The sequence below is a fragment of the Symsagittifera roscoffensis genome, chromosome 7 (assembly GCF_963678635.1).
Source record: "Symsagittifera roscoffensis chromosome 7, txSymRosc1.1, whole genome shotgun sequence".
Lineage (NCBI taxonomy): Eukaryota > Metazoa > Xenacoelomorpha > Acoela > Convolutidae > Symsagittifera > Symsagittifera roscoffensis.
The window spans coordinates 8,128,839-8,144,120 of record NC_087068.1 but is presented as its reverse complement, the minus strand read 5'-3'; the positions used below and the strand labels follow the sequence as shown (position 1 = coordinate 8,144,120).

Below are 15,282 nucleotides of genomic sequence, written 5' to 3'. Positions count from 1 at the left end.
TTCGGCTTGATAGGTTTTGGCCTTTATTACATCGGCTTAGTCGCCACATATTTTGTCGTTGCACGATTTGTGTACGTGTCGTAAATTTGTTTTTTTTTTGGCTTTGTTTTGTATTTTCCTGTTTTTTTGGCTTAATAGATTTAGGCCAATATTATATCGGCATAGTGGCTGCATATTGTTTCAATTGACGCGTGAATAAAATTGTATGTGTGTGTGTGTGCTTGTTTGTTTCAGGGCGTGGGGGATTTGACTAAAGGGTTATTGCTAAGGTATTTCCGGCTTTGTTATCGCGTGATAACTTTTCTTTCCATTCTATTTTCACATTCTATTGTTTTGGCTCGTTTTTGTTTCAAACCTAGCCTTATCGATAGATCTAGTTCAAAATTTTCGATTTTTTTTTCGACTCCGAGGCTTTTGTGTTTTGTATTGCAAGTGGTGCGAAGCTCAGCTTCGCCTCTGAGTAAATTTTTAAATCCCTGTAATTAGGTCCTGTCAGAGTACACTCAAAGGCTGCCGATCTTTTTCCATTTTGAGCGGTTCTTCATGAGTTGCCTTAAGCTTGAAGCACCGAAGATGCGTTACCCATTAGTTTTTTAGAGCGTCGGAAACGTGAAAAACGATCGTTCTAATTATCGGTTGAAAACAAAAGTTGCAACTTTTTGTCTCATCATGACAGTTTATCATTTATTTTTAGTTGTGAACAAGTTGATGATTAAAAATGTTGAAGAATCAGACGCGGTTGATTGTAAATGCAGTCGAAGTGGTTCAAACTCATAACCGATATTTTTCGAGCCTTCAAATTTTGAATCAACGTCATCCTTACGGAGAACGATGCTTGCTGCTTCCTACATACAATTGTGCTGTTTCGACACTGGATGTGCGACTGATGTCTCAGAGCGTGAAAACTAATTTGGTCATTCGGTTTGTGCCTCAGCAGGAAGCGTGGGTTGTAGAAAGAATGGGGAGGTACAGCAAAATTATGAAACCCGTAAGTTGGAAAAAAATTTTGGAATTAAGTTTTTTTACTGAGTAGTTTTAGGATTAAGAAGTGTTAGCACGGCAATGAAAATTTTGACATTAAGTTAAAAAGCAATATGATTAGCAAAATTATGTTGAAGGCGAAATGAATGTGATCAAATTGTACGAAGCGAGCAGACTTTGAATTCAGAGGTAGAAGAGAGTAAAAATATTTTTGTCGAATCAGTCGTTACTCGAATGGTTGTCTTGAAATTTTTTTTAAAATTTAATCAATTGTGTTGTGGATTTAGGGTCTTAATTTCCTCATTCCTTTCTTTGACAAAATTCGATATCTGCAGAGTCTAAAAGAACAAGTCATAGATGTCGCAGATCAGCAAGCTATTACCAAAGGTGAGTAAAATCTAAGCGAATATTTTGTAACACGAAACCGCGCAAAAAAAGACTTTTTTGTATAATTTAGTAATTATGACAATTAATTATGAGCTCGACAGTTAATCTCTGAAGAATCCGTAAACTATGACCCATGATTCCCTGGCTTTTCATTTAACCATATTTTTTTGGTGAACAATAAGGTAGCGAGCAATTTTTTTTCCTGTTAATCGCAATTCATAATAGGAGCGATGGCGAAAGGACTTAGGTTTCCACCTCTTAGTCGGTTTGAGATTCACTATTTTATTAAACCCCGGCCAAGCTCCCACCTTTCAACCTTGGACCTTTTACCTTTTATTCTGTGGGGGAGATAGATGTCATCCTTTTTGCCGCAGCCGGTCCCACTTTGAGGAGGCAAATGACACTGGGACCCCTCCAACCATGACCGAAGCGGGATTCGAACCTACGACCTTTGTGTTAATGAGATTCACTATAAATTGTGCTCGTTGCTTAAGGATGACAATTAAGTTTCCAGTCCACAAAAATAACACCAAAATGCTCGTTTTTTTAATCAGGATTACAACAACGGTACCAGTAAACAACAAAATAGCTCTATTTTTGGTTCTTCACTCGTGGAGAAATTGTCTTAACCACAATGTTTAGTTTTCCCTATTTTGTAGATAACGTCACCTTAAAGCTAGATGGAGTGCTCTACGTCAAAGTCGAAGACCCATACAAAGCCTCATACGGAGTTGAAGATCCGGAATACGCCATTACCCAGCTAGCCCAGACAAGTACGAGGAGTGAGCTGGGGAAACTGCAGCTGGACCAGGTGTTCGAGGAAAGACAGAAGTTGAATCTGGCTATTGTGGATGCAATCAATGAGGCCTCTGTGGAACCATGGGGCATCAGGTGCATGCGATACGAGATCAGGTCAGTAGAAATGGTAACACGAAGGTCGTGTGTTCGAGTCCGACTTCGGCCATGGTTGGAGGGTCCCTGTTTCATCTGACTCCTCGAGATGAGACCTGCTAGTGCGAAATGGTGGGAGCAAGGCCCAACATATAAAAAAGGAAGTAAGGCGCAGGCAAATAAAAATAAGCCACGGAAATCAGGTGAATTATAAAAAATTATAATCATCATTAGGATATCGAATCAAACGCTATCTAATATTTCAAATTGGAGCGTGGACTTTTCGAATTCATCATTTTTTTTTAAATTTAATTAGTCACCATTTTTTAAACATAATTACCCTGACAGGGGTTCTGTACCTTGACTTTTTCCCCGTGAACGAGGGAACATGCGAATTAGAATTCGTAAATGATCATCTTTGTTGCAATATAGATGGTGCAGGTGTTCTTCCAAAACGATGTTTTTGTTGCCGAACATTTTTGTATGATTTATGGCTTATTGGGTTCGGTTTATTTACTTATTAGGAGTTTTGGTCTTCTGACAAAATTTTTATTCTTGTTAATTTTTGACAATTCAACATTATCTACATTAACCTCGCAGACACGCAACATTAACCACTTGTTGAAAAAAATAATAATAAAACTCAAATAGGTTTAATTTTTTTTTCCTTTTTAGTGCCTTTTCACTCCTCCATTTCTTGTATTTTTCCGTTTCAGCTGAGGTTCGTTGGTTTTGTTTCCTGTTGATTTTTACCGTTGCGATAAGCAAGATTATTGCAATCGGGTGCTAGACTTTTTCCGTAAACAACTTTGTCCACACGATCACTTCTAGAGGATCTCTTCTAGAGGATGTTCACTTCTTAAGTGCAAGTGTTCACTTCTTAAGTTTTCACTCCTTAAATGCTAGATCTTCACTTCCTAATCTGCAAGTGCAAGTGTTGCTCATTCTAATTTTAGGGGGGACTTGAAAGAATTTTTAAAAATTTTGAAATCATTTTTTTTTCGGCCCAACTGGTGTCTGCTCAAAGATTGTCGACTTAGTTGCCACATCACGAATTTTGCTTGGGGTAGAACCAACTTGCTTTGAAGTTGCAAGTGCAAGTGTTGTTCATTGCAATTTCACGGGGACTTGAAACGTTTATTTTTTTTAAATCATTTTTTTCCGGCTCTTCTGGTGCCTGCTCGAAGATTGTCGACTTACTTGCCACATCTTCGATTTTTTGCTGCAAGCAACTTTCATTGTAGTTGCAAGCGCAAGTGTTGTTCATTCTTGTTTCAGGTGGGACGTAAAACTTGAAAGATTTTTTTTTTCATAAAATCATATTTTTTGGCTCAACCTGTGTCTGCTAAAAGATTGTCGGCTTTGTTTTTTCTTCATAGGCTTTGTCCCGTTGCTAATCCAATATTCAAATGTCTGGCATGTTTGCCTGGAATTAATTTTCAACGATACATGGGAAAATTTTAATTTTGTCAGACTTATTTTTTCGACTTCTTATGTTTTTTCGACTTCATATGTTTTTTGTTTGTTAAACACCAACTCAGACCAACTCGGTTTGTTAAATTTTTGTTCAAAGTTTTTTTCGGCTTAATAGCTTTCAGCTTATTTCATATCGAATTATTTGTCTCTCATCTTGTCGTTCGATGACCGTTTTTTTGTGCGCGTGTGTGTGGAACTTTTTAAAAACATTTTATACAGATTTTTTTTGCTCAGGTTTCTGCTCAGGTTTTTTTTGGCTTTGTTAATGCTTGGTAATAATAAATTCGATTGCAATCAATCTTCCGGCACATCTGGCATAGATTTAACAGAACTGCTTGAGATGGCAAAGGTTTGTAGTGCGAATCCGAAAACGACCTGTTTTTTTTTGCTTACTAGATATTTTGTGCTTTTTCGGGCTTTGGTCGGTCTGTTTGTTTTTGTCGCATTAGTGCCCGTATCCCGAATTTTTTTAATGATTCTGTCTTCCCATGTTTGAGATGAAGCCCTGGAGTTCTAGCGGAGACTTGTTTTTTTTGCAAACAGGAAATTTAGACGAAAAGTGACATTTCAATCCCACTTTTCAACCCCAAAAACAATCATTTTTGGATTTTTTAAAAGGTGTAGTTTTCTCAATTTTGTATAAACCATTTTTTCTTTGATGGTTAACAATGTAATTTATACCTTATAAAACTCATATTTTCAAATTAAAACCATTTTTTGAATGTCTTGAGCAAGTTTTCGGAGATAATACTTTTTTGAGCTTCATAAGAGGTTCACTTTGATATAGTTTTCTCAGCAAATAAACCGATAGGTTTGATTAATTTTTGCAAAAAAAAAATTGGCATCATTTTAATTTGCTAAAATTCTCAACAAAATTTGTTCAGAAAACTTTTTGTCTCATGTCAACCCAATTTCAGAAAAACGCCTTAGAAATTTTTTGTTTGTCCAGATTATTGTAATCAGCACTGTATTATTTCGACTTTTAATGTCAATCAGTTTTTGTAAGGGTTGTTCCTGGTTTTTCCTGTTGTCATTTTTTTGTAATCGGAAAAGGCGCGAAGCTCTTAGTATTGTAAGTATGTGTTTCCTCAGAATCTTAAGAAATGCTACTGCGACCTCCTCGGTACAATTACAAATTCGTTTCAAGTTCAATACAAAACACACACAAAAAATGTTATGAAAACTCAGATCAAATGAGTACTAATCGAACACAGGTTGTTTTTCTTCCCATTTTAAATCAAGAATAGTAAAACAATCAGAACTCATAGTGAGGGCAAAACGGATTGATTACCTAAAAAAATAAAGTACATGACTCGGCTCGTACTTCTACAAAATATTAGATCACTGTATAAAAATTTTAGTAATTTGGAAGTTCTTAATTTAGAACTGGAAATCAAACCAGCTGCAATAGTTTTAACAGAGACATTGTGCAGTGAAAATACAAACGAAATTGCGCTTGTCCTTAATGTTCTATCAAAAAAATTTTCCATGCAGGAGAACAAAAAGAGTTGGGGGCTTGGGAATATATATAAAAAACAACACGAATATCAAATCATAAAGCGGACTACAAACCATCGTCTAAAAATCACCAAACTGTGAATTAAATGAAGCGTTAGACATTCTAAAAAACAAGTGCTGAGCGTAAAAAATTGAACTAATTGCAAACACATACTTGGGGAGATGTAAACATAATTATGATTGAAGAAAACCAAAGTACAAAAACAACTTCTAAGCACACTATTAGTTCAAGGCTTGCAGCCAAGGTTAACGAACAATCCAACAAAAGAATCAGCTAAATCACAGAGCTGGATTGATGCTTTTCACATTTTTCTAGCTCGGCTGAAACAATAGTTACGGCAAAATCATATCATCACGGTGTATACTTGAAAGTTGAAGAGGCTTTCAGTGAAAAGGAACAAAATGACATCTTTACGTTGAAGAAATTAAACACCCTTCAAATGACTTCAATCGAAAGAAAAACAACTGGACTTCAGTTATTTGATTTACAAAGACTTACAATTAACTGAAAACGAATTGTTCTTAAAGACCCTTGATGACCCAACTTCGAAATTAAACGAAAGTTTACTTTCAGCTATGAATAAATTAATACCGGAAAAAGAAAATAATTTCCACCCTAATCACTCGAATTGGGTGAGCTGTTTGGTGAAAATTATAGCAGCAAGAAAAGAACGCTAAAATAAGCTTCTGAGTTAATACCGGAAAAAGAAAATACCGGAAAATACTTGGGAAACTTTCAAAAACTATAGAAATAAAGCAAAAGTGTTAATCAAGACAAATAAAACCACTTATCACGAAAACAAAATAGACCAATAGAAGGACAGTTCAAAAAGTTTGTTCCAGTTAGCCAAAGAAGTTGATGTTCACATTAAGCAGAGAGTTCGATCCTGACGAAATGAATGACTACTTGTTAATATAGGGAAAAAATTAGCGGAAAACTTCGAACTACCAATGAATTTAGAAACAGTGAACCGTAAAAGCATTGACTGAGTCAATGGTCTTTCAAAAAACAAGCGATCATGAAAATTGTTGTGTTACATAGTTTAAAAAATAAATTATCAGCGGACTGTGAAGGCTACAATAATTATCTACTTAGAATAATAAATCCTGCCGTATCTAGTTATCTTGCCAAGCTCTTCAATCAGTGCTTTGGGGAGCAGTATTTTCTTCGAGCTTTGAAAACTACCTAATTAATACCGCTTTTAAAGAGTGAAAACAAAGATAAATGTGGAAACTACACCAGTCTCTCCAACCGATAATCAGTAAAAAAATTTATCTGTAACAGAATGACAAATTTTATATTTAAGCAAAAAATTTAGACGCCAAATCAACTTGGATATCAATCAAGAAAATAAGCATTTGATGCAATTGTTGATGTCATTGAGACCATTCCGAACAGTTAATCAGCTAAAGATGATGTCGCTTGTACCGTTTTTAATTTGTCCAAAGCATTTGACGCCGTTGATCACTCAATTCTTCGTGAAAAGTGTTATCGATATGGTTTTTGATCCAATTCATGAAATACTGAAGTCTTACCTTGAAAACAGATAACAGTTTCTTGATATTGAAAGACAGTTATCTCAGAAACGTTTGATAACGCGAGGGTGCCCCAGGTTCGGTTCTTGATCCCTTATTGTTTTTGCTCTATGTGAACGATCTTCCTGATGTACGAATTACAAAATAATCTTTTTTGCGGATGACACAGCATTAATTGGCTCTGCTACAAATGAAGGTTAATCAATGATGGACGAATTACAGCGCGTTTTGTAATGGGTGGAGAGCAATAAGCTTGCAGTAAGTGAAGGTACAAGCAAAGTTCTCCAATTCAAGCCAATATAAAACTGCAAAATATTCAGATTCAACAACTACACATTTGAATTAACAAACGAAATGACATATCTAGGGGTTACATTAGACTAAAGGCTTAAATAAAAACAACATATATATCACTTGGTAAATCAGTTGTCCTCGCTAACGGTTAAACTGTATCACTACAAATTGTAACAATACAAAATGAATTACTACAATTTGAGTCAGAAATCTCTTTCAAGTTCAATTGAATCTCTTTCAAAGTTAATTCTTCTTGAAAAGTGGTATCGATATGGTTTTTGATACCCAATTCACGAAAGTCTGATTTCTTACCTTGAAAACAGATACCAATACGTTGATATTGAAAGACAGTTATCTCAGAAACGTTTGATAACGTAAGGGTGCGCCAAGGTTCGGTTCTTTATCCCTTATTGTTTCTGCTGCATGTGAACGATCTTCCTGATGTATGTACGAATTACAGAATAGCCTTTTTCGCGGATGACACAGCATTGTTTGGCACTGCTAAAGATGAAGGTTAATCAATGATGGACGAATTACAGCGCGTTTTGTAATGGGTGGAGAGCAAAAAGCTTGCAGTAAGTGAAGGTGAAAGCAAAGTTCTCTAATTCAAGCCAAAATAAAACTGCAAAATACTCAGATTCAACAAGTAAACATTTGAATTCACAAACGAAATGAAATATCTAGGGGTTACATTAGACTAAAGGCTTAAATAAAAACAACATATAAATCACTTGGTAAATCAGTTGTCCTCGCTCACGGTTAAACTGTATCACTACAAATTGTAACAATACAAAATGAATTACTACAATTTGAGTCGGAAATCTCTTTCAAGTTCAATTGATTCTCTTTCAAACTCAATTCTTCTTGAAAAGTGTTATCGATATGGTTTTTGATACCCAATTCACGAAAGTATGATTTCTTACCTTGAAAACAGATACCAATACGTTGATATTGAATCACAGTTATCTCAGAAACGTTTGATAACGTGAGGGTGCCCCAAGGTTCGGTTCTTTATCCCTTATTGTTTCTGCTGTATGTGAACGATCTTCCTGAAGTATGTACGATTTACAGAATAACCTTTTTCGTTTTTCGCGGATGACACAGCATTGTTTGGCACTGTCAAAGCTGACGGTAAATCAATGTCGGACGAGTTACAGCGCGTTTTGTTATGGGTGGAGAGCAATAAGCTTGCAGTAAGTGAAAGTAAAAGTAAAGTTCTCCAATTCAAGAAAAAAAAACTGCAAAATATTGAGATTCAACAACTAATCGTTTGAATTAACAAACGAAATGAAATATCTAGGGGTTACATTAGACAACATTCTTAAATAAAAACAACATATAAATCACTCGATAAATCTGTTGTCCTCGCTCACGGGTAAAATGTGTCTCTACAAATTGTAACAATACAAAATGAATCACTACAAATTGAATCAGAAATCTGTTTCAAAGTCATATAAGGCTTTCATTCAACCAGTGCTGCAATATGGAGTGCTGTTATATGGTCTGGCAAATAAAATTATTTTGAAAAATTTAGACATAGCGCAGAACAGACTTTTACTAATTCTTAACTTAGAAAACAAATAGTGAAAAGCAAAAACAAAATATTTACTTTTGGAGAATTTCACGTATATGAATTAATGAAAACCTGAGCAAACGTTTTGAGAAACGAAAACACTATTGACGGTATTCCCGATTATTCGCTTGTGGCTGAGCTCTTGATCCCTGTGTTTAATTTTTGATTAAATTCTTTAGATCAATTTTAGTGGACATTAGAACAACAGCGACTCAAAAAATGTTTCATCAGTTTCCAGATGTTCATATTATAGATAACAAAAACATTTTAGAATTATTCTGGTCAGTGGTATTTCTTTTTTTTCGCGTTCTGCAACCAACTCGGTAATTAAATGAAATGTTTTTTGAAGATTTTTATGTTTTTTATCATTTAGAAAGGCATTTTTGTGTAATAAAATAATCATTAGTTTTATGATTTATTGATTAGCTTAATTATCTTTGCTCTTGAGGCGGCACTCGACTGACTACACGCCTTTGACGTTCTCCCAAGTGTATTTGCTTGCATATACTTGGAAACCAATTTATTATTATTATTCAGTGATGTTGAAATTCACATGATACTTTTTCTTTACTTATCGAAAGTTGAAAAATGATCAAACAAGTCGATTATTCTCTTTTTTCGGTTTCCTTGAGTTTATTAACACTTCCAATTTGCTGTTGGCTATGTTTAATTTTTTTGTTGATTAGCTAAATTGCGCGATTGGTAATTGTTTTTTGATTTGAACTGTTGCCAGATTTTTGTTGTCTTTTAAGGTTCGTATTTTTCTATTTATTTTTTTAAACCTTTTTGTAGATCTGAATCGTAAGTGACGAGACGCTTTGCTTCTGAGTCGAACTTAGTGTTCATCTAGCATTAGTTTCCATAACCAGATCAGAAATGTATCTAATTTACTTTTTAATTTATCCAAATAAATACTAGTTTTAAGAATACAGTCAAATCTCGATTTAACGTACCTGTTTGGGCGGTCAAAAAATTATACGAAAAATCGAGGTCTACGTTAAATGAAGGTTTGAAAAAAGGCGGTTTAAATGAATTTTATTCATCATTCATGGGTGGTACATACATAAGTATCAAAATAATCGCAAAACTTCGATGCTTTGATGAACTGTTTGGAGCCCGGGAACAGTGAACTCCTGAGTCGTCGGTGCTTCACTTCCAGATTCCACCAAAAAACATCATTTTCATTGTCATTATCTGCTTCTGGTTCAGCGAAAGGTTCGCTTGCTGAAGAGTGACGTTAAAGAAAGGTTTATTTACATTGCAAACATTGGTTTTGGTCCGATGCAGCAGTTACGTAATACCAAGGTTATACGTTAAATCAAAATTACGTAAAATGAAGGTTTTACTAAGGGGAAAGTTTGGAACCGGAAAAGGAATTACGTAAAACCGAGGTTTACGTTAAATCGGGAGTCCGCTAAATCGAGATTTGACTGTATACATTAAATATATAAATGAATGTTGTCGGAATTGTATTCCTTCAATTATCTTTTGAACTCGTTTGATTGTTGTTAGCCTTTGGTTCTCTTTCTTCTTCAAGTTTTTGTTGAATATGATTTCTGGTTCCCTCTGGATCAGTTGGGCAGTACATTGAGAACGGGGTAGTCCAGGAAGTCAACGGTCTCTGCCTCACTTCTCTCCTCGAACTCGACAAGAGTGAGGATGAATTTGGTGGAGTTTCGGATCCCTTTAGGGACATACAGAGTCTGCTGGGGTCCCTTGGAGGGCCAGTACCTTTTTGAAACGGGTTAAAAAATTGAATAAGTTAATCCTCTGTTTTGTTTTCGCTCACCAGGATAAAAAATCTGGCACGTGAGAAATTTTATGATACATGAAATCAAATAATGTTTTTTTTTGTCTGGGAGTTCAATCATTGACCAATTTTCTGAACATTAAACCTCCAGTAAAAGTATCTGATCTAAAAACCATAGAGGGATGGAATTACCAGCTAAAATTTCATTACTTGTGCTTAAGTTTTTTTTTTGTTTTTTTGTGAAACTTTCAGTTTTGTAGCATTAGTGCTTTAAGCTGCTTAGGTTCAGATAAAATTGGAAAACTGGAAATACAACTGGTATTGTTTTTTAAATCATTTTACCTGCCGAGATTGAAGTTATCCACCAATGCGACTCCTCTGGAAAAAGAGGTGAAGTTGAGAAAAGTGTCTTCTATGTCCATCTCCACCTCCGCCTGGTACACAATGGGCACTGGGGCAACTGAGGGGGGCACATCAGGGGGAGGCAGGATCTGAGAGCCGAGTCCCTCCATTTTGAGATGGATCATGTCCCAGTCTTCGAGAATCCTGAAATGCGAATTAAAAATTTTTCTCACTACGGAAGTAAATTACTCGCGAGTTTTAAAGAAATTGGGCAAACGTACTCTCCGTCTAGGGTAATATTACCCAAAATCCCTTTCTGCTGAGTCTGCATCTGTTTCCCACCATTCAGGCGTCCTCTATTCTCCACAAACAAGACAATAAAATGCCCTTTCTGCAATCCGACCTCGATATCCAGGGACTTAGCCTCCTTGTGATCGTTATCTAGGGTCGCGAGATAAGAAGCAGCGGAGTGATTATGAGACATGGCAGTTTGAATCAAAACTCGATCTCCGATTCCGTTAACAGGAAAAGCGAGAGTCACGTTTTTAGGGTAGTCTTTCTTCAGTTCATATCGGTACATAACGAACCCGTAGTCGAACCCAAGTTCCTCCATAGACTTGGGGTATTTTGCACTTTGGTAGTCGTCTTCACTCGCGATGAAGTCGAAGTAGATTAACAAGGTTCCTTTGGAGTCCAGTTTTATTCCTTTTAAGGAAGTTTTGGTCGAGTTTGCAGGTACTGATTCGACAGGTGTAGGTAAATATTTCGAAACAGTCTCTTTGATGGCAAAATACTTCCAAGTCGTATCTCCCGATTCGCTGATTGGTGAGTCATAATCGTATGACGTAATATCGTAGACATCGGCATCGTCGCCTATAAAGTGCAGAGTTATCTTGGATTTCAAAAACTTCTCAATCCCAATCTGCGTTTTCTAGTAACTAAGCAATATCTTAGTATCGTAGTGGACGGAGCCGAATATAAAAAATAATACTTGAAGCAGTTCACATACTTCAATACTTCACATCTGAGATTCGTCAAGCTAAGATTGTTTTGTTTCTTTGGGGAGAGTAATCGTGCAAAAAGCTGAAGAAACTTGCAAAAATACCGAATAAGAGGCGCGCTCAGATCGACTTCGTCATGAGAAACTTCGAGTTAAGAAAGGTACCTGGAACGGAGCCACTCCAGTAGGCGAAGTTCGTTCCACCCACGTACATGTAGAAGTTAACTGAGGCGTTGAGAGCGAGTATTTGGTCCAGTGTTTCAGTGACGGAGTCTGCGGAGACGTATGTGAAAGGATAACCCCATTGGTTTAGCCAGCCTTAAAAACAACACTCGGACTTGTCATATTTGGTTCCATAATTAGTTTGACGAGGATTTAGACATTAGAACAACCTAGTTATCGAATGGGCATAGCTTTGATTTAATGCTATTGATGTTTTCAATCGCTTTCGTTGTGAATAAAATAAATAGAACTAAATAGGGATTTAAAAACATTGTTTTTTTTTCGTACAAAATCTTTAATTCCAAAATAACGTTATTTCTGGAGCAATTTCTTTCTCATCAAAGTAATGCAACATTTTAAAATCAACAGTGAAGAGTAAAAACGTTGTTTTTTTTTCTTTTAATCTTCAATCACAACACAACGTTATTTCTATTACAACACTTGAAAATCAATTGATTAGTACCAGTGTAAAACTCGGAATTGACCAGTGGTGCATATGGTTGGAACTTCTCTTTGTCCTCGAACTCTTTTGCCGGATCCCCGCCAGGGCCAAAGTCCACAGTGACCAGTTCGGATTTGAGAGCACCACATTCGAGATAGACTGCTGAGTATCCTAAAAGAGGCGAAGACTCCTTGAAGTAGTACATAGGAAGTACTCGACTATCCTTATACCCTTGTCAGACATCCAATGCACAAAAGCGTTTTTGCAGGTGGTTAAGCGCAACGTTTTTGTAGGTGGCATATAAACCAGCCGAAGTATAAACCAGCCGAAGTATAAACCAGCCGAAGTATAAACCAGCCGAAGTATAAACCAGCCGAAAATAGGTGAGTGTTTTATAATAGTTATGTAACAATTATGTAACAGTTACGAAAGTCATGCAAATTTCATTGATGTGACGTAACGTTTCGGCTGGCTGATATACTCCGCGCATTTTGGGTTGGTTTATACTTCGGCTGGTTATTTACTCTCGTTTTGTTTACAAGCTCATTGTTGTTGTATGCCACTGATGATTCGCCTGATTTACCATTTTTAAAATTCATTCAACGTAGTTCAGCAGACTCTTATTTCGGTGCTGATGATTATTTTTTCGTTTTGTTTTCCAGAAAAGTTCTCCGAAAATGGATTTTAATTTTCAGATTTTTCAGAACAAAAATAAGCAAAACCCGTTGTCGAAGGAGACGAGCTTCTAAACAGAGCAGCTGTGGCAGAGTGAGTAAGACGCGCGGCTTTTAACACGAAGGTCGTGGGTTTGAGTCCCGCTGCGTTGACGATTGAAGGAGCCCAGTGCCATCCCCCACGGAAGCAAGTTTCAAGATAGTGAGGAGGGATTAGGGACGGCGCAAATAAAAAAGATTTCTTAATAATAACCACAGAAGCTACTTGTAACTCTCGACATAAGAGCAATCAACTTACCATCCGTTGTGAACAAAACAACATCTGGACCCAGATGCTCTCTGAACTTATGAACCAGGTGCTGCAGGTACGCCGTGTCACAAATGGAGTAACTGCCATACTCGTTTTCAAACTGAACAGTTATAATCGGACCTCCATTGTTGTACAGATAAGGTTCCAATTTGGGCAATAATTCATCCATCCAAGCGTCGACGTAGGAGAGGTAGGTGGGATCTGATGATCGTAGAATGACGTCACTATTTTGTCTGAGGAACCAAGGGAACCCTCCGAATTCCCACTCGGCACACGAGTAGGGACCTGCTCGCAGGATCACCTGGAGTCCGGTGTCATTGGCAAGTTGCAGAAAATGTTGGATGTCACGATCTCCAGTGAAGTCATACACTCCTGTTAACACCGTTTCCGAAAACAGTTTTTTTAAAATAGATATGAGTTTCAGTTTGACCAAGAGTTGCTGTTGATTGTGGTCGAGGCAATATTTTTGTGCCCAAAATTGAATGTAAGGTCTCAAACGTTTCAATAGTCATAAGATGTATATATAGGAGTTGGGTATGTCGTTTGTCGTCCCTTTTCTTTTGTAGCTTAACGATCCTAGCACCTTTAATTTATTTAATTATCCAGGAAATTATCTGTAATTTACTGATGTGTAAGTTTTACTCGTTCGCTTTCGCATGGGTTTTTCGGCTACGCTTACTATTATCATGATGCTCGTGATAATAGAGATAAAGATATGCTACGGATGAGATCCGTATTCATATCTTATTTAAAGCAGACAGCTCATCACCTTTTTGTCGATTTTGGAGTGAAAGGGATTTCAGCTTAAACGATACTCGCCTTCTTTTTGAGTATGGAAATTCCACATAACGTAAGTCTGGACCGCATTCAAACCTCCCGCCTTCATTTTACTCAGTCTGTCCTGCCACTGACTCCTAGGAGTGCGCGAATAGTGGAAACTCCCAGAGACGTATCTGGAAAAGGGTCCTGATAACTATCCCCCCACTCCAAATTGTAAAAAGGGGGGAAAATCGTTTCAAGCAAAAAGGGGGAAACGAAGTTCACATATGCTTAACCGCTGCTTTTTATAGGTGTGGCAATTATTTGCTAGGTAATATAGGGGGAAAATAGTTAACAAGATCCCTGAAAGGCTCCCCATCTTTGAGAAACTGTTTGTTTTCCCAGTCCACTAAAAATGATCGTTCACATGAACTGGGTTTGAACACAAGTACAAGTAGTAAAATAAGCACAATAAGTCGAAAAAGGATTTGACTCATCGTTTCAAAAATACTTAAATGGATTAATGGGGCAGAATTTAGTTAAATCGTTTAAAGATAACTTTGGACGCTTTTGAGTGTGTTGTAGAGTAAAAGATAATTTTGAAATAGTTCTACAGGATGTTTAATCTAGGTATGCTAGTATTTGTTTTCTTTGATAATTAAAAGATACAGTTTGGCTCTAGTCTGATGATTTCGAATTGTACATTTAGACAGGTAGTTCATGAATGTACTAAATTGCTAAAATGAAGTGGTCAAATTCGTCCATTAAATTGTCAATTTCGACCTTTTTTAGGTCGACCAATTTGATTTTCATAGCAGGCAAATTTTTCAAAAAACAGGCCTAAAAAAGGCGCTTTTAGGCACTTTTTGGAAAATTTTGACCAAAAATGGCGGTTTTTTTTTCGCGTGAGCTCCCCACTCAAAATTAGTCGTATTGGCGCCAAAGGCGCCTCTAGAAACATTTTGAGGTTGTTCATCGATAAATGGATGTCATAAAGTTATACCAAAGTGGGGACCCTTTGGAAAATTTTTGCAGCCAGAATTGAGGAAGGGCGGTCGGACCCCCCCCCCATCGGCACGCTACTGCTTCTATTGGATATCTTTTAACCTATCCACAAATATTGATCC

The 15,282-nt window shown here is 36.7% G+C and overlaps 2 protein-coding genes across 2 annotated transcripts in view; one reads left to right on the top strand and one right to left on the bottom strand.

Annotated features, from left to right (window-relative positions):
• The first annotated feature begins 697 nt into the window (after nt 1-697).
• The window catches only part of LOC134851022 (stomatin-like protein stl-1), a 46,170-nt gene continuing 31,585 nt past the window's right edge, over nt 698-15,282 (top strand). Inside the window, exons 1-3 of the mRNA XM_063866902.1 lie at nt 698-988; nt 1,269-1,368; nt 2,028-2,280. Of these exons, the coding sequence (XP_063722972.1) occupies nt 719-988; nt 1,269-1,368; nt 2,028-2,280 (623 nt within the window). The 5' untranslated portion in view covers nt 698-718. The remainder of the gene's footprint in view (nt 989-1,268; nt 1,369-2,027; nt 2,281-15,282) is intronic.
• LOC134851299 (beta-galactosidase-like) lies at nt 9,693-14,423 on the bottom strand. The gene is made up of 7 exons (XM_063867317.1): nt 14,216-14,423; nt 13,385-13,768; nt 12,434-12,583; nt 11,914-12,066; nt 11,030-11,621; nt 10,749-10,952; nt 9,693-10,387 (listed from the first exon to the last, which is right to left on the bottom strand). Exons 1-7 carry the CDS (start codon nt 14,280-14,282, stop codon nt 10,228-10,230), a joined length of 1,710 nt encoding a protein of 569 aa, XP_063723387.1. The 5' UTR covers nt 14,283-14,423; the 3' UTR covers nt 9,693-10,227.

What these genes read in the sequence shown, in the direction of transcription:
- LOC134851299 (XM_063867317.1), bottom strand. Translation starts at nt 14,282, where the DNA reads ATGAAGGCGGGAGGTTTGAATGCGGTCCAGACTTACGTTATGTGGAAT. An exon ending in TGTTTTGTTCACAACGGATG is followed by an intron (nt 12,584 to 13,384) that starts GTAAGTTGATTG and finishes CGCCTCTTTTAG; the next exon opens with GATACTCAGCAGTCTATCTC. An exon ending in AATATTACCCTAGACGGAGA is followed by an intron (nt 10,953 to 11,029) that starts GTACGTTTGCCC and finishes TTCGCATTTCAG; the next exon opens with GATTCTCGAAGACTGGGACA.